At 41.7% G+C, this 20163-nt stretch overlaps 1 protein-coding gene across 1 annotated transcript in view; it reads left to right on the top strand.

Moving 5' to 3' along the window:
- The window catches only part of LOC139530232 (calcium-dependent secretion activator 2-like), a 250472-nt gene that overhangs the window by 199426 nt on the left and 30883 nt on the right, over positions 1 to 20163 (top strand). The window contains exons 18-22 of the mRNA XM_071326441.1: positions 763 to 919; positions 3587 to 3728; positions 4177 to 4281; positions 9135 to 9290; positions 9678 to 9825. Coding sequence (XP_071182542.1) covers positions 763 to 919; positions 3587 to 3728; positions 4177 to 4281; positions 9135 to 9290; positions 9678 to 9825 — 708 coding nt within the window. The remainder of the gene's footprint in view (positions 1 to 762; positions 920 to 3586; positions 3729 to 4176; positions 4282 to 9134; positions 9291 to 9677; positions 9826 to 20163) is intronic.

The raw sequence follows: 20163 nt of genomic DNA, 5'->3' as shown, positions 1-20163 counted from the left end.
CCAACATTGCTCGTCCTAATATTTATATATTTCTTAATTCCATTATTTACTTTTAGATTTGTGTATTGTTGTAAATTGCTATATACTACTGCACTGTTGGTGCTAGGAACACAATCATTTCGCTACACCTGCAATAACATCTGCTAAATATGTATGTGACCAATAAAATTGGATTTGATTTTGATTTGATTGCAGTTTAAAAACGCATTATGTCTGTCTGTGCCTTTTAATAACTTTTTATAGCCTCAGCTTGGAGATTAAAGCTTAATATGAAAGCAGAATGTAATTACCAATATGCAATTTATCTTTATTGGGGAAGAGTACTATTGCAGCTTACTCCTGGGCTGATGTCATGATGCTGCTCGCATCTCTTCCTCAGTGTTGGAGTCCATTGTGCGCTCAAGGTCCTCTCTTTATGCTACCCATCACCCATTTGGCTGTTTCTCTGTTGGTTCCATTCATTAGATTGCTTTGATTTGCACATGGCATTTTCTTTTTCAGAGCAGTCTTCTCGCCATCCATCTGTCACTTTTTCCCATCTTCCTCTGATTGTGTCATTTTACATTTTGTCTATCTATTCTTCACCAGAGCCTCTCACGTAAACTAGAGATAGTGGTTTGTGCAGACTTGTGTTTTTTCATTAAAAAAAATATATTTCCTTATTTCACCTTCTCCCTCTTTTTCTTTCTTCCTTTCTTTCTTTTTGTCCTCTCTCTCTCTGCCTTTTCCACCCTGCTCTTACTCCTTCCTTCTCTTTTCTAGGCATTTTCATGGTGGCCGGAGATGATGGCGGAGCACGCAGAAACGTTCATGTCTCTCTACACCGTCGACATGGATGGTGCGCTGCAAGTCCAGCCCGTTGACTCATGGGATAGCTTCCCCTTATTCCAGCTGCTTAACAACTTCCTGCGATGTGACCGTGAGTTCGCCGTTCTCCCTGTGCCCCTCTTCTTCCACCTCTGACCCTCTGCTTCGCCTCCCAATACTGATTTAAAGCGTAGCCTACAACACATCACTGATTCATGAGCACAGTTCAACTTCCAGTTTAGTAACCGTGAGTGGCGTGCGTCCCTTCCTTATACTGTTCCCTCTAATTATTTTGTTGCCCCCTCCCCCACCTCCTCCCATGTCTTGTCCCCTGACCCTCCGTTTTGTGCTTGTCCGTATTTAAAGCACGGACTACGGCACCTCCCAGTCCTGAGCTGTCTTCAAGAGCACGTCCCATACTTCACAGTGAATGTACGCACCACTAAGAGCACTAATTAACACCAGCAGTGCTGCAGAAAACAAGACTCGTTAGAAGAAGAGGTTAACTGTGCTTAAAGCTCCTGCACTTCTGCGTCGGCAACAAAATAATTAACATCAGCATCAGTGAGGTAATGTGGAGAAAGGCTAGGACCTGATGTCAGAACACAATTGTAAAGTCAGTGGCCTGGTGTGGCGCTGACCTTACGCCATCTGTCAGCTGAAGACTACCTTTCACTTCCTGTAATGCGAGGAGCCGTGTCACACAGACAGGAGAGCATTAGCACGGTTTGAGGCACCTGTCTCACCAAGCTGTCCTCCATTTTGAGTTCTTTGCTCAATGAACAGGAAACAGAAATGTGTAGTTTCCCATTTTTGTAAATGTACTTTGAACATAACTTGCAGCTCGTAAACAAGCAAAGGGTACTCTGATAAAAGGTTATAGACCGAAACATTAATCTAATTTAGTTTTAATTTAACTTGCTACCCACCCCCACAATGTGTGAAGTCAGTGTCTGTGTCCGAAAACCCGTAATTGGTTTCTAAATTTTATATGCTGATTGGTATTGTGAAAATATCAAATTTCATAGAATGTGACATTTTGAAAATGTAGTATTATTTAAATGTCAGGATGTCATACTCATTTTGGCTTTTCATCTAGTAGAATTCGCTGCACACTATGGAGGAAGAGAGGCATCTTTTCAGACCCACATGTGTTTGGCAACAGCTGATAATCAGCTGAGAGAATGGGCTCTACCAAAATGAACAAATGGCGGGAAATAGCGCAATTGCGATTTAGAGGATGCATTCAAAGTATGGATGAGTCTAGTATCTTTATATTTGTTGCTTACTGCATACATTTATACTAAACAGTACGTTCTAAATAGTATGTAGTATGATGAGTATGTCATTTTAGTAAGTAGTAAACAAGGCCGATTTCGTGCACGGCCAATGTCACTGGTGTTTGCCCTAGCGTGCGCTTGTGTACTATCAAACTTCCTCTCTCTCGCTCTCTCTCGCTCTCGCTCTCGCTCTCGCTCTCGCTCTCGCTCTCGCTCTCTTATATACTTCAGTTTTCTTCTTCTCTCTTCTCCCTGATTCACTCTTAGCTCTGAGCCTTTGTTTCATTGCCAGCTGAGAGTTGGCTACATCTGAAGTGTTGTTTTACATTGTCTATGCAAGCCTCACACAGAGCAGACAGACAGCTTAAGGGCAGTAATGTTCAAAATAAAACTCTCATTATGTGAGGCATAGGCAAAGATCATTATTTTTTCGTTTTTTTTTCATTCATTTTCTGTTATTACCATTCTCCATTAATCTTGCAATTATTCCAACTGTCATAACAATTTTTTGATTTGAAGAGTAAGGTAATGAGAATATCGGCTGAGCAAAATCTAGACAAAAGAAAATTATCGTTTTGACTATTAATGCAAATGAGGCCCCCTGTTTTTGATAATGATCTCTTAAGTGATAGGATCTAGGTGGCAATTAAATCAGGTAAAATGGATGAAAACTTCAAAGCTGATGATATTGTTAGGATAAAATTTAAACAACTATTTTTCTTAGTTGCTTAGCTATAGACCTGCATGGTCAAGTCTGCCTTTTATGATTTGACAGTTTCCTACCTCATTCAGGATGTCCACATTGTCTATGTTGCCAGATGCTTTGAGATATGTGAGTAAAAAAGAGAAAAAAAACACACAAAAGCTGAAAAGAGGCTATGTTGATATCGTCTGATAAATGAACAAATACTGTACGTGATATTCAGAATTGAAGCGTTAGTTGTTTGTAATGCCACATTTTAATTATTGTTTTGTAGCGTGAACAAAACATATTTAATTTATCACACCAGGTCTTAATATCCACGTATTCTAAGGATTAACTAAATGCTCACTTTAGTGTCTGCATGTGTTGCGGGATGGGAACTTGTTGGGAGAGGAGCCGTGGTCTCTCAGGAGGGTAAAAAGGCTAGTGTTAATCATGAAGGAACAGAGTGATGGGGAATTAGGACTAATGAAGCCCTGAGAGACCAGCAGGAGGCCTACGCTCTCTTTCTTTGTCTCTCTCTCATTTTCTATTTGTCTCTTTTCTATTTCTATTTTCTATTTGTCTCACACAGTCTATCTGTGTGTCTCTCTGTTGTCTCTTTCCTCCTCTCTTTTTTCCTACTTGAAGATGGAATTGGAATTTGGAATGGAATTTCTATGCAAATGTCATAACATGGACTGCGGGAGGGAAGGACAGCAATTTAACTTATCAAGGACTGGAACTGTATAAAGATGTTCAAGCCCAAATTCACGACCTTAAGCTTTGAATTCCTTCCTTCCTCTCTCCCCCCCAGCTCACCTGTGCAATGGCATGTTCCACAAGCACCTGCAAGACCTGTTCATCCCACTGGTGGTGCGCTACATAGACCTTATGGAGTCCTCCATCGCCCAGTCCATCCACTGCGGCTTCGAGCAGGAAACATGGCAGTCTGTCAAGTAAGTGCACTTCCCCGAGCAACCTACCCCTTCATGGCTCGAGGCACCTAGATCTGAAATTACTGGATAAGTGTAAGAAATATGGTAACACTCTGCTATTGGAATCTAAGGCGGCAAACCAAAATGTTGAAACTGAAAAGACCCCTGTTGTCATTAGTTGCATTCTGTTTTGCTATTTAAAGCTCTATGTCTAAGAGATGGGCTTTTACACTTAGAACCAAAAATAGTTATTTTTAGCGGGTTCTGCTATGGGGACAATTAAAGAACCCTTTATGGTTCTAGGTAACACCTTATTTTCCATGAGTGTAGGCTAGATAACATCCACTGACAAGGCACTAAATCATGCTATCACCAGATGGAGGTGAAAAATCAACACTCTGTTGTCTTTTGTCTCTGTCGTATCTTTTTTGTCGTTGTTTGGTTTGGTTTGGCATTGATTTCTTTTCAGGACAATAGCCAACAACCTACCGAGCGTGCCTCTGCCCAAAGTCAATCTCCCACAGATGCCCAGGTTCTCAGCACCCTCCTGGATGGGCCCACTGTGTGACAGCACGTGTGTATGGGCTGCCGCAAGACCTAGTGGGGCGATGTGGCATGGACTGTGCTGTGGTTGTTGTGAAATTGTCAAACTTATCCTATTCAAGAAAACAACTTTCAATTATGTTACTTTCCTTTGCCAATTATGTGCAATTAAGTATTGAACTAGTTTATTTAAAAAAATTGAAATGTGAAAGTTCTGAGAGAAACCGGGAGGAAAGATGAGCTCGAAAATGTGCTCTCACATTTCAATTTCAAAGTTTATAGTAAAACCAGTTTTTGTTCTCTACCACTGATCCTTTTAACTGTGCAATCCAGGTGGCTTTTGTCATCACTACCCACATTTTCCTGGGACTGGTTGCCCCCTTTTGATGACCTCAAACTGATACCTTCTGTAATACCAAGATAAAAGCATGGTTGTCTTGTGAAAATTGTTGTCTTCTGTGGCGCATTGTTCCCCAGCATGGTTCTTTTCTGTGGCACAGCATCATCTCTATTGTGAAATGTATGTTGTGTTTGTGGAGCCTGCCTCCTTCTTCAGGAACAGTTTTGGAATATGTATGACATGTTTTTGTTCCCACATCCAATCATATTTCAGGTATTTTAATTTGTATATATAGTATATACATTTTATTGTACATGGAGAGTATCAAAGAGATACCTGTTTTTGCCTCCTTTAATTATGATCTTAAGGTGTGCTAGTCAATTCACAGCTCAACTAAGGACTGAATTGTGGAGTTTAACATGCCTAATGAATGTTGAATGAGAAATTGTATTCTTTCTTATTTATTTCAGCTTGCAAGGAATTAATTTACCTGATATTTTGTAAGAAGGCTTAGCCATTTTGCGGATTTAAGTGAATATGTTTTTCTAAACCTCAGTGCTGGTCTTTGTGACTCTTATGAAACAGTTTTTAGAACTTGTCAAGTGACCCTTTTCTCGTCAAACGTTTGTCATACTTGAGCAGACATGATCCCCCGCAAGCAAGATTATTAAGCGTAATTTAGATGGCCTACCAGGAGTAATTTTCCTGTGTTTGTGGTTGTAAAACAACATATAGCATTTGATCAACAACTAGTGAGTAGTATAGTCATTGGTATGACCACCAGATGATATTTGAGTGAACAGTGAAGACTCAACAACGTGGCTTCTGAGGGCCCCGTAGAAACAGTGGCAGTAATGGGGCCACCCGAGGGGTGCCCATCTCTGGAGGGAGGCTGAGTTGTGATGTTTGGGAAAGGCTTCTCACACACTCTCCATGTCCCCCCTACGGGACGCCCCCACCCACCCACCTCCCCTTTCTTGCTTGAGATTAAAAAAAACTGGCACTTCGTTAGCGAGCACAGACGGGCGTGGGGGATTGTTCCATTCCCCCGGGAGAGGGGACGCTCAGAGAAGAGAGCTCCTAATTAGTCCTGAGGGGGGGATATGAGCGAGCGTTTAATTGCAACACGGATTTTGCCCAAACTATTTATTCCCGCGCACCACTTGTGAATGTAACAGTCTTTTAAAGGCAAAGTGAGAAAAGTGAGGAAGTGAATGCGCTTCACCCACCCCTCACTCTCTACCTCGCTCTCTCTGGTTCGCTGTACACTTGGATGCTGGTTGCTGCCACCGGTTGCCATGTGTTTCCGTGTAACCTCTGGTAGACACCGGGGAGAAGGTGGCGATGGAGACCCATCTGGCTGTGTGCTTAGAGTCTCCTTAGTCACAGTCTGCTTGACAGCCGGATGTGAAAAGGAACTGTTGGGTGTGTTTAGTAATTATGAGGCATGTTAACTATCTTAGGAACATGTCATGCCTTCAGAAAGTATTCATACCCCTTGACTTATTCCACATTTTGTTGGTTGACTACATTTTGTTGTTTTACAGCCTGAGTTCAAAATGGGTTAAATATTTCGTTTTATCTCACCCATCCACACACAATACCCCATAATGACAAAGTGAAAACATGTTTTTAGACATTTTTGCAAATGTATTGAAAATTAAATACAGAAATACTTTATCTCATTTACATAAGTATTCACACCTCTGAGTCGATACTTTGTAGAATCACCTTTGGCTGCCATTACAGCTGTAAGTCTTTCTGGGTAAGTCTCTAAGAATTCTCCACAACTGGATTGTGCAACATTTGCCTTTTATTATTTTTAAAAAAAAGTCAAGCTCGGTCAAATTGGTTGTTGATTATTGCTAGACAGTGTTGACTTTCCTTTGTCAACACTGTAACTCGGCCACTCAGGAACATTCGCTGTCTTTTTGGTAAGAAACTCCAATGTAGATTTGGCCTTGTGTTTTAGGTTATTGTACTGCTGAAAGGTGAATTCATCTCCCAGTGTTTGGTGGAAAGCAGACTGAACCAGGTTTCCCTCTAGGATTTTATCCTGAAAAACTCCCCAGTTAACGATTACAAGCATACCCGTAACATGATGCAGCCACCACAATGCTTGAAAATATGGAGGATGGTACTCCGTAATGTGTTGTATTGGATTTTCCCCAAACATAACAATTTGTATTCAGGACAAAATGTTAATTGCTTTGACATATTTTTTGCAGTATTTATTTAATGCATCCTGCATGTTTTAGAATATTTGTATTCTGTACAGGCTTCCTTATTTTCACTCTCAATTAGGTTAGTATTGTGGACTAACTACAATGTTGTAGATCTATCCTCAGGTTTCTGCTATGACAGCCATTAAACTCTGTAACTGCTTAAAGTCACCATTGGCCTCATTGTGAAATCGATGAGCGGGTTTCCTTCCTGTCCGGCAACTGAGTTAGGAAGGATGCCTGTATCTTTGTAGTAACTGGGTATATTGAGACACTGTCCGAAGTGTAATTAATAACTTCACCATGCTCAAAGGGATGTTCAATGTCTGCTTTTTTTTGTTGCCATCGGTGCCCTTTGTGAGGCAGTTTACAATTGGCTCATTCATCCCCCTCCTCTCCCCTGTAACTATTCCCCAGGTCATTGCTGTAAATGAGAACGTGTTCTCAGTCAACTTACCTGGTAAAATAACGGATAAATTAACAAAGAATTTGGAAAACCTCCCTGGTCATTGTGATTGAGCCTGTGTTTGAAATTCACTGAGGGACCTTACAGATAATTGTATGTGTGGGGTACAGAGATGAGGTAGTCATTAAAAAAATAATTGTATACACTATTATTGCACACAGATTGATACCATGCAAATGTTTACTCCTGAACTTATTTAGGCTTGCCATAACAAAGGGGTTGAATACTTATTGACTCATGACATTTCAGCTTTTCATTTTTAATTAATTTGTAAAAATGTCTAAAAGATCAATTCCATTTTGTCATTATGGGGTATTGCGTGTAGGCTAGTGGAAGAAAAAAAATCTAAGTTTAATCCATTTAAATTCAGGCTGTAACACAACAAAATGTGTCACAAGTCAAGGACGTGAATCCTTTCTGAAGGCACTATAACTGTGACATGTTAACTGTGGACCATGTTAATTGTTGAATGTGTTCAGGGACTGAGCAGTAATACAAGAAAACATCAGCACTTCACTTAAAGGAATACTTCAGGATTTGGGCAATGAAGCCCTTTTTCTACTAAGAGTCAAGAGTCAGATGAACTCGTAGATACAATTTTTATGTCTCTGCGTGCAGATTGAAGGAAGTTGCTAACTAGCGTTAGCGCAAGTGCTGAGTAATGTGGTAACTGCTAGCATGCTATTAGGTACTCTAGACTTCCAGTCATTGCACTAAGGCTAGTTAGGATTGGCTTGCGAAACTAACTCTAACTTCCTTCACACAGAGACATAAAAATGGCATCCATGAGTTCATCTGACTCTAGGGTAGTAGATAAAGGACTTCATTGCCAAAATCCCGATGTATCCCTTTAAAGACGTCTTACACAAAGCCCTCAGTCTTCATTTGATAATGTTTATTGACAGCTGACAGAACATTGGCATTTCAATTGAGGTGTTTACCTATTTCTTCATGCATCCAGACATGTAGTAGTGGGAAAAGTACCCAATTGTCATACTTCAGTAAAAGTAAAGATACCTTAATAGAAAATGACTCAAGTAAAAGTGAAAGCCACCCAGTAAAATACTACTTGAGTAAAAGTTTTAAAGTATTTGGTTTTAAATATACTTAAGTATAAAAAGTCAATGTAATTGCTATAATATACTTAAATATCAAATGTAAAAGTATAAATAATTTCCAATTCCTTATATTAAGCAAACGAGTAACATGTCTTGTTTTTATTTATGGATAGCCAGGGGCACACTCCAACACTCAGACACCATTTACAAATGAAGCTTTTGTGTTTAGTAATTCCACCAGATCAGAGACAGTAGGGATGACCAGGGATGTTCTCTTGATAAGTGTCTGAATTGGACCATTTTCCTGTCCTGCTAAGCATTCAAAATGTAACAAGTACTTTTGGGTGTCAGGGAAAATGTATGGAGTAAAAAGTACACTATTTCTTTACGAATATAGTGAAGAAAAGTAAAAATGTTCAAAATTATGAATCGTAAAGTACCGCAAAAAAATACTTTGTACTTAAAAATATTTTTACTGAACTACTTTATACCACAGCAGACATGCCATTCTAAGGGCTAAAGCCATTCTAAAGACTGTGTTATTTACTCCTTTATATCTGGAGGCTGAACACCAATTTAGGGAAAATTGTGTAGAGGTGGAACTAAGCTGTGAATAGATCACAGTTTGTGTCTGTGAATGCACACTGCAGATCTTTTTAATTGTTTGTGTGTTTGTGTGTGCATGCAATTTTTGGGGGGTATTGGATGTTTTCTCCCATGTATTCCATGTCTGAGAAGAAGACCAAGTATTTATACTCTGATTTTGTTATTTTGGCTTCTTCCCACCCAAACCCCTAGTAACGGCTCAGAGACCTCCGAGGACCTCTTCTGGAAGTTGGACGCCCTCCAGATGTTTGTCCTGGACCTGCACTGGTCCGAGCCTGAGTTTGCCAAACATCTGGAGCAGAGGCTGAAGCTCATGGCCAGCAACATGATGGAGGCCTGTGTCAAAAGGTCAGAGGGCAGGAGACGGTCACCACCTGGGATGGGTTGGGGTTCAGCGTTTACCCACCCTATTTTTTGACACGGCATTCCTGGTTTATAATTGAGATATTACTGAGGATAATGAGAATGAGGTTAGTCAGGGGCGGACTGGGACCAGAAATACGCCCTGGCATTTCTAACACACCGGCCCATTTTTTCCCTGGAGGCCTCACACCGGCCATTTTGCGCAGAACAAAAACAAGTTAGACAGGCCCACAGGTCAAAAAATGGAGCGAAATGCCAGATGGCCAGTCCGCCCCTGAAGTTAGTGATTGAGTTCTGAACAGTGTTTTCCATAGCCCCCTAGGAATTAACCATATCATAAAACCTAAATAAAGCTATCTTTTTTACCCAAAGAACGAAAGCGGCTTTCGACTCCAAGATGCAGAAGGCCAGCAAGTCAACGGACTTCCGGGTGTCGTTGTCGGTATGCACCATGTTCAATGTGCTCATTGACGCCAAGAAGCAGTGCTCCAAACTCTGTGTGCTGGACTCCGGTCTAGAGGTACGATCACATTCAACTGCTATTCTCTGTTCTTTGACCACACAAACTGACCACACATTTCCATCGATGCAAAACCACCACAAACCCTACTAACGTCAGTCGTGGTTGTTTACATGTACATATTACCTCAATTAGCCTGACTAACCCCCGCACATTGACTCTGTACCGGTACCACCTGTATATAGCCTCGCTACAGTTATTTTCACTGTCATTTTACAGTTTTTTTATTTCTTTACTTATCTATTGTTTACCTAATACCAAATTCTTCCTTAAAAATTGCACTGTTGTTAAGTAAGCATTTCTCTGTAAGGTGAAACACCTGTTGTATTCGGCGCATGTGACAAATAAACTTTGATTTGATTTCGGTATTCAACTATTGAGTGTAGCAAACAATGGGTATACTGTTGTTAAAAGAATGGGCAGAGCCTCATTTGTTTTTTAAACCCTACATGCCCTAATCAGCTATAAGTACACTGAACCACCACAACAACAGAAGCAAATATTGTTCCCTACCTTGCTTGGGTTTCCCTAAAGAACTCAATAACTTTTGTTTCCCTTTGTCTGTGGCAGATTTAGTAATATTTCCTTGACAGCTAAAACATTCATTGCGATGGGCACATTCATATCACGTCCAGATCAGTGGTAAAGTGCATTGGCTGCTCTAAATCGATGCTTCTGAACGAGCGCTCAATCTCTCCATTACAGCATTTCACGATGCTAAAGGCTAACCCTCCGCTACCCTGCAACCATTTACAGTGTCTCTACCGAGAGCTAAGCTCACTGTCCCTTTAACCTTCAGCTCCACAAGTCCCTGAGGATGTTTATTCATTGCCGAACAGACACACTCAGGTTTGTACACTCAGTGTACTCTACAGATTCCAATTTGGATTGGAACTAATTGAGTTAGTGCATTAATTATCTACAGTTGATGTGGTTATGATGTGATAAGGTGTTGTTTCACCTGTGCAAAATACAGTTCAAGATCATTATCTATACAGCGTCTGAACCATTGAGGATTTAGCGTAGCGGATGAAAATGTTATTTTTGATCTAGCTACGTGTCAAAAAAAAATATTTATCCACTCACCTTGGATCATTTACATGAAATGTGTTAAATTCCTGTTTCTTAAAATGCAGATTACTTGTAAATTAATTTTTTAAAGGAATTCTAGCACATTGCGAGCTGTGCCACTCGGGAGGCTATTAAATTATTTTGAGGGTATTTTTTAAGAAGCCTTTGTTAGAACAAAGGATGTTGTAGTGAAACTCTTCAAGGATCAAAAAGCACTTTTCTGCATTTATTCTTTACAAAGAAAATGATTTATTTTTCAATTTATGCCTTCCTTTGAGATGTTATAAGTGCTTTTGTCACATCCCTGCATTTAAGTGGACTCTCCAGTGCAAAATCATACCTATCACAAATTTTTCCACCGAAATGTATGTAATTAGTTGATTTTGACATGTTTAAAGTTAGCATATACTGATATATCAAAGGCTGTTGTCCCTGACACAGATTAAGTATTGTGCTAAAAAGTACTTTCAATGTTAATTCTCCTTTAAGCATGCTTTTTAGTAGTATGTTTAAGTCTAATCGAGATCTGGGAAACTGGCCCATAACACACACACACATATATATATATATATATATATATATACATACAGTACCAGTCTAAAGTTTGGACATTCCTACTCATTCCAGGGTTTTTCTTTATTTTTTACTATTTTCTACATTTTATAATAATAGTGAAGACATCAAAACTATGAAATAACACATATGGAATCATGTAGTAACCAGAAAAGTGTTAAACAAATCAAAATATAATTTATATTTGAGATTCTTCAAAGTAGCCTCCCTTTGCCTTGATGACAGCTTTCTACACTCTTGGCATTCGCTCTTCCAGCTTGATGAGGTAGTCACCTGGGGAAACATTTCAATTAACAGGTGTGCCTTGTTAAAAGTTAATTTGTGGAATTAATTTCCTTCTCATTGCGTTTGAGCCAATAAGTTCAATCAATCGAATTTATTTATGAAGCCCTTTTTACTTCAGCCGATGTCACAAAGTGCTATACAGAAGCCCAGCCTAAAACCCCAAACAGCAAGCAATGCAGATGTAGAAGCACGGTGGCTAAGAAAAACTCCCTAGGAAGAAACCTAGAGAGGAACCAGGCTCTGAGGTGTCGCCAGCCTTAACAGTAAGCCCGGTGGACTGAGAGGCTAGCACTGGAGTAATATGATCAAAGAGTAGGGGGGTCCTACACAGTTTTATTTGAGACAACTGTATAACCTTCAAGATTAATTGTCAGATCCAACAGAAGATCTCTTTGTTTCTTGGGACCTAGAACAAGCATCTCTGTTTTGTCCAAGTTTAACCGCCATCCACTTCCTTATGTCTGAAACACAGGTTTCCAGGGATGGCAGTTTTGGGGCTTCACCATGTTTCATCGAAATGTACATCTGTGTATCGTCCGCATAGCAGTGAAAGTTAACATTGTGTTTCCGAATGACATCACCAATAGGTAAAATATATTGTGAAAACAATAGTGGTCCTAAAACGGAACCTTGAGAAACACCGAAATTTACAGTTGACGTGTCAGAGTACAAACCATCCACGGAGACAAACTGATATCTTTCCGACAGATAAGATCTAAACCAGGCCAGAACTTGTTTGTGTAGACCAATTTGGGTTTCCAATCTCTCCAAAAGAATATGGTGATCGATGGTATCAAAAGCAACACTAAGGTCTAAGAGCACGAGGACAGATGCAGAGCCTTGGTCTGACGCCATTAAAAGGTCATTTACCACCTTCACAAGTGCAGTCTCTGTGCTATGATGGAGTCTAAAACCAGACTGAAGCATTTCGTATACATTGTTTGTCTTCAGGAAGGCAGTGAGTTGCTGCGCAACAGATTTTTCAAAACATTTTGAGAAATGGGAGATTCGATACAGGCCGATAGTTTTGGCTTTGGCTTTTTCAAGAGAGACACTTACTGCCACTTTTAGTTTGGTAAACATCCGGTGGAGACGGAGGCGTTTATAATGTTCAACATAGGATGGCCAAGCACAGGAAGCAGCTCTTTCAGTAGTTTAGTTGGAATAGGGTCCAGTATGTAGCTTGAAGGTTTAGAGGCAATGATTGTTTTCATCAATGTGTCAAGAGATATAATATTTAAAAACTTGAGTGTCTCCCTTGATCCTAGGTCCTGGCAGTGTTGTGCAGACTCTGAGCTTTTGAGAAATACGCAGATTTAAAGAGGAGTCCGTAATTTGCTTTCTAATGAACATGATCTTTTCGTTAATGAATTTATCACTGCTGAAGTGAAAGCCATCCTCTCTTGGGGAATACTGCTTTTTAGTTAGCTTTGCAACAGTATCAAAAATAATGTTGGATTGTTCTTATTCTCCTCAATTAATTTGGAAATATAGGATAATCGAGCAGCAGTGAGGGCTCTTCGATACTGCACGGTACTGTCTTTCCAAGCTAATCGGAAGACTTCCAGTTTGGTGTAGCGCCGTTCCAATTTTCTGGAAGTTTGCTTCTGGGCTTGGGTATTTTCCTTATACCAGGGAGCTAGTTTCTTATGACAAATGTTTTTTTGTTTTAGGGGTGTGACTGCATCTAGGGTATTACGTGAGGTAAAATTTTGTTCCTCGGTTAGATCGTTAACCAATTTTTGTACTCTGACGTCCTTGAGTAGGTGGAGGGAGTCTGGAAGGGCATCTAGGAATCTTTGGGTTGTCCGAGAATTTATAGCACGACTTTTGGGGTCTGAGCAGATTATTTGTTGCGATTGCAAACGTAATAAAATGGTGGTCCGATAGTCCAGGATTATGAGGAAAAACATTAAGATCCACAACGTTTATTCCATGGGACAAAACTAGGTCTAGAGTATGACTGTGGCAGTGAGTAGGTCCGGAGACATGTTGGACAAAACCCACTGAGTTGATGATGTCTCCGAAAGCCTTTTGGAGTCGGTCTGTGGATTTTTCCTCTGTAGCAGAGGTAACTCTGGTTCTTTCTTTCCTGTGGAGGTCCTCATGAGAGCCAGTTTCATCATAGCACTTGATGCTTTTTGCAACTGCACTTGAAGAATCACTCAAAGTTCTTGAAATTTACCGGATTGACTGACCTTCATGTCATAAAGTATTATGGACTGTCGTTTCTCTTTGCTTATTTGAGCTGTTCTTGCCATAATATGGACTTGGTCTTTTACCAAGTAGGTCTATCTTCTGTATACCAACCCTACTTTTTCACAACACAACTGACTCCATTACCCGCAGTATTAGTCTTAAATATGATTATCCAGCGATCATACACTGTTTACCAGGGGGCAGGGCAACCGACGTTAAGGCTAATCTGAAGATGGTGCTGGCTAAAACTGGCGAGTGTAGAGAGTATAGGGATATTGTTATCCATGTCGGCACCAACGAAGTTGGGATGAAACAGTCAGAGGTCTTGCTTGGGCCAAGAAACAAGAGCACTGAACATTAGACCGGTGGAAATCTGTCCTTTGTCTGATGAGTCCAAATGTGAGGTTTTTGGTTCCAACCGCCACGTCTTTGAGAGACAGAGAGTAGGTGAACGGATGATCTCCACATGTGTGGCTCCCACCGTGAAGCATGGAGGAGATGGTGTGGGGGTGCTTTGCTGGTGACACTCTCAGTGATTTATTTAGAATTTAAGGCACACTTAACCAGCATGGCTACCACAGCATTCTGCAGCGATACGCCATCCCATCAGGTTTGCGCTTAGTGGGACTATCATTTGTTTTTTAACAGGACAATGACCCAAAACACACCTCCAGGCTGTGTAAGGGCTATTTGATCAAGAAGGAGAGTGATGGTGCAGCATCAGATGACCTGGCCTCCACAATCACCCGACCTCAATCTAATTAAATGGTTTGGGATGAGTTTGAACGCAGAGTGAAAGAATGGCAGCCAACAAGTGCTCAGCATATGTGGGAACTACTTCAAGACCTTTTGATAAACATTCCTGGTGACTAACTCATGAAGCTGGTTGAGAGAATGCCAAGCGTGTTCAAATCTGTCATCAAGGCAAATGGTGGCTACTTTGAATAATAAATAAAAAAATATATATAGTGAAAATAAAGAAAAACCCTGGAATGAGCAGGTGTGTCCAAACTTTTGACTGGTACTGTATATATGCAGTGCATTCAGAAAGTATTCAGACCCCTTTACTTTTTCCACATTTTGCTACATTACAGCCTTGTTCTAAAATGGATTTTAAAAAAGTTCCCTCATTAATCTACACACAATACCCCATAATGTTTGTCCCAAGATGGCATAGCAGTCAGACGTCCTTTGTCCTCGTCTTGTCATGTCCCGTGTATATATATATTTACATCTTTCTTCGCATATCTTTTATATATTTTCTTTTCCAAAAACTCAACTTCAAAACACTCTCCTGCAACCCGCCTCACCAATTATTTTTAAAAAGTATTATTTACCTCAAATCTGAAATCCACAATGGAAGCTAGCCAGAAGCTAACCAGTTTACTGGCTAACGTTAGTATTCAACTAACCACGGTTTGTGGTCATCAGCTTTTCGAGCTAAAGGATAGCTTTCGTCAGTTTTGTACTACGCGACTCAGACCAGAACATACCGGACTTATTTTTCTCTCCATATCCCCGGATTTCAACCGCAAGCTCTGGACATTTACACCTGGATCTCGCAGCTAGCTAGCTGCTATCTGTGTGACTATTGGCTTATGTCGATCCCGGAGCAAACATCACTTATTCCAGCTGAAGAGTTCCAACAGCCACTCCTGGGCTACAATCACCTATCCGGACCCGTTTTACTGCCGATGCGGAGCCCGACCGGGCGTTCACGACTGGACTACCGACGTTATCTGCCCGAGGGAGTTATCCAACTGGCCCCTCCGTCGCGAAGTTACCTGAACGCCCATCTGTGGCCTGCTAATCGTTAGCTGTCTTATCGGCTGCTATCTGAATAGGTCTATCTATCGGACAATTTTTCTTGGGTCACTATAACTATATCTATTTTGCCCTCTACCACACGGAACCCCACTAATCTACCGTCGGAAACACACGAGGTGGCTAAAATCAAGCTCAGCTAGCTGTCTGAATCGCCGTTACCCCAACCAACCTCACTACTCACTGGACCATTATGATCACTCGACTAAGCATGCCTCTCCTTAATGTCAATATGCCTTATCCATTGCTGTTCTGGTTCGTGTTTATTGGCTTATTTCACTGTAGAGCCTCTAGCCCTGCTCATTATACCTTATACAACCTTTCAGTTCCACCACCCACACATGCGATGACATCACCTGGTTTCAATGATGTTTCTAGAGACAATATCTCTCTCATCATCACTCAATACCTAGGTTTACCTCCACTGTATTCACATCCTACCATACCTTTGTCTACATTATACCTTGACGCTATTTTATCGCCCCCAGAAACCTCCTTTTACTCTCTGTTCCGGACGTTCTAGACGACCAATTCTCATAGCTTTTAGCCGTACCCTTATCCTACTCCTCCTCTGTTCCTCTGGTGATGTAGAGGTGAATCCATGCCCTGCAGTGCCTAGCTCCACTCCTATTTCCCAGGCGCTCTCATTTGATGACTTCTGTAACCGTAATAGCCTTGGTTTCATGCATGTTAACATTAGAAGCCTCCTCGCTAAGTTTGTTTTATTCACTGCTTTAGCACACACTGCCAACCCGGATGTTCTAGCCGTGTCTGAATCCTGGCTTAGGAAGACCACCAAAAAATCTGAAATATCCATCCCTAACTACAACATTTTCAGACAAGATAGAACGGCCAAAGGGGGCGGTGTTGCAATCTACTGCAAAGATAGCCTGCAGAGTTCTGTCCTACTATCCAGGTCTGTACCCAAGCAATTTGAACTTCTACTTTTAAAAATCCACCTCTCTAAAAGCAAGTCTCTCACTGTTGCCGCCTGCTATAGACCACCCTCTGCCCCCAGCTGTGCTCTTGACATATGTGAACTGATTGCCCCCCATCTATCTTCAGAGCTCGTGCTGCTAGGCCACCTAAACTGGAACATGCTTAACTCCCCAGCCATCCTACAATCTAAGCTTGATGCCCTCAATCTCACACAAATTATCAATGAACCTACCAGGTATCACCCCAAAGCCGTAAACACGGGCACCCTCATAGATATCATCCTAACCAACTTGCCCTCTAAATATACCTCTGCTGTTTTCAACCAAGATCTCAGCGATCACTGCCTCATTGCCTGCATCCGTAATGGATCAGCGGTCAAACGACCTCCACTCATCACTGTCAAACACTCCCTGAAACACTTCAGCGAGCAGGCCTTTCTAATCAACCTGGCCGGGGTATCCTGGAAGGATATTGATCTCATCCCGTCAGTAGAGGATGCCTGGTTATTTTTTTTAAATGACTTCCTCACCATCTTAAATAAGCATGCCCCATTCAAGAAATGTAGAACCAGGAACAGATATAGCCCTCGGTTCTCTCCAGACATGACTGCCCTTAACCAACACAAAAACATCCTATGGCGTTCTGCATTAGCATCGAACAGCCCCCGTGATATGCAACTTTTCAGGGAACCTAGAAACCAATATACACAGGCAGTTAGAAAAGCCAAGGCTAGCTTTTTCAAGCAGAAATTTGCTTCCTGCAACACAAACTCAAAAAAGTCCTGGGACACTGTAAAGTCCATGGAGAATAAGAACACCTCTTCCCAGCTGCCCACTGCACTGAGGACAGGAAACACTGTCACCACCGATAAATCCACTATAATTGAGAATTTCAATAAGCATTTTTCTACGGCTGGCCATGATTTCCACCTGGCTACCCCTACCCCGGTCAACAGCACTGCACCCCCCACAGCAACTCGCCCAAGCCTTCCCCATTACTCCTTCTCCCAAATCCAGTCAGCTGCTGTTCTGAAAGAGCTGCAAAATCTGGACCCCAACAAATCAGCCGGGCTAGACAATCTGGACCCTTTCTTTCTAAAATGATCTGCTGAAATTGTTGCAACCCCTATTACTAGCCTGTTCTAGCCTCTCTTTCGTGTCGTCTGAGATTCCCAAAGATTGAATAGGGGGATGACCGCAGCTGCTTTCCAAAGGGGGAGACACTCTAGACCCAAACTGCTACAGACCTATATCTCTTCTACCCTGCCTTTCTAAGGTCTTCGAAAGCCAAGTCAACAAACAGATTACCGACCATTTCGAATCCCACCATACCTTCTCCGCTATGCAATCTGGTTTCAGAGCTGGTCATGGGTGCACCTCAGCCACGCTCAAGGTCCTAAACGATATCCTAACCGCCATCGATAAGAAACAATACTGTGCAGCCGTATTCATCGGCCTGGCCAAGGCTTTCGACTCTGTCAATCACCACATCCTCATCGGCAGACTCGATAGCCTTGGTTTCTCAAATGATTGCCTCGCCTGGTTCACCAACTACTTCTCTGATAGAGTTCAGTGTGTCAAATCGGAGGGCCTGTTGTCCGGGCCTCTGGCAGTCTCTATGGGGGTGCCACAGTGTTCAATTCTTGGACCGACTCTCTTCTCTGTATACATCAATGATGTCGCTCTTGCTGCTGGTAAGTCTCTGATCCACCTCTACGCAGACGACACCATTCTGTATACTTTTGGCCCTTCTTTGGACACTGTGTTAACAACCCTCCAGACGAGTTTCAATGCCATACAACTCTCCTTCCGTGGCCTCCAACTGCTCTTAAATGCAAGTAAAACTAAATGCATGCTCTTCAACCGATCGCTGCCTGCACCTGCCCGCCCGTCCAACATCACTACTCTGGACGGTTCTGACTTAGAATATGTGGACAACTACAAATACCTAGGTGTCTGGTTAGACTGTAAACTCTCCTTCCAGACTCAGACTCAAACTAGAATTGGCCTCCTATTTCGCAACAAAGCATCCTTCACTCATGCTGCCAAACATACCCTTGTAAAACTGACCATCCTACCGATCCTCGACTTCGGCGATGTCATTTACAAAATAGCCTCCAATACCCTACTCAATAAATTGGATGCAGTCTATCACAGTGCCATCCGTTTTGTCACCAAAGCCCCATATACTACCCACTACTGCGACCTGTACGGTCTCGTTGACTGGCCCTCGCTTCATACTCGTTGCCAAACCCACTGGCTCCAGGTCATCTACAAGACCCTGCTAGGTAAATCCCCCTTATCTCAGCTAGCTGGTCACCATAGCAGCACCCACCTGTAGCACGCGCTCCAGCAGGTATATCTCTCTGGTCACCCCCAAAACCAATTCTTCCTTTGGCCGCCTCTCCTTCCAGTTCTCTGCTGCCAATGACTGGAATGAAATACAAAAATCTCTGAAACTGGAAACACTTTTCTCCCTCACTAGCTTTAAGCACCAGCTGTCAGAGCACCTGTACATAGCCCATCTATAATTTAGCCCTAACAACTACCTCTCCGCCTACTGTATTTATTTATTTATTTTGCTCCTTTGCACCCCATTATTTCTATCTTTACTTTGCACATTCTTCCACTGCAAATCTACCATTCCAGTGTTTTACTTGTTATATTGTATTTACTTCACCACCATGGCCTTTTTTTGCCTTTACCTCCCTTATCTCACCTCATTTGCTCACATTGTATATACTTATTTTTTTTCTACTGTATTATGTTTGTTTTACTCCATGTGTAACTCTGTGTTGTTGTATGTGTTGAACTGCTTTGCTTTTTCTTGGCCAGGTCGCAATTGTAAATGAGAACTTGTTCTCAACTTGCCTACCTGGTTAAATAACGGTTAAATAAAATGTTGAAAAAAATAATGACAAAGAAAAAACCGTTTTTTGACATTTTTGCAAATATCTAAAAAATTTAATAAAAAAATATTACATTTACATAAGTTTTCAGACCCATTACTCAATACTTTGTTGAAGCATCTTTGGCAGCAATTACAGCCTTGGGTCTTCTTGGGTATGACGCTACAAGCTTGGCACACCTGTATTTGGGGAGTTTCACCAATTCTTCTCTGTAGATTCTCTCAAGCTCTGTCCGGTTGGATGGGGAGACTCGTTGCACAGCTATTTTTCAGGTCTCTCCAGTGATGTTCGATTGGGTTCAAGTCCGGGCTCTGGCTGGACCACTCAAGGACATTCAGAGACTTGTCCCGAAGCCAACCCTCCGTTGTCTTGGCTGTCTGCTTAGGGTCGTTGACCTGTTGGAAGGTGAACCTTCACCACCGTCTGTGGTCCTGAGCACTCTGGAGCAGGTTTTCATCAAGGATCTCTCTGTACTTGTCTCTGTTCATCTTTCCCTCGATCCTAAATAGTCTCCCAGTCCCTGCCGCTGAAAAAAATCC

This window comes from Salvelinus alpinus, chromosome 9, assembly GCF_045679555.1.
Source record: "Salvelinus alpinus chromosome 9, SLU_Salpinus.1, whole genome shotgun sequence".
NCBI lineage: Eukaryota > Metazoa > Chordata > Actinopteri > Salmoniformes > Salmonidae > Salvelinus > Salvelinus alpinus.
This window is presented reverse-complemented; position numbering and strand designations above follow the sequence as displayed.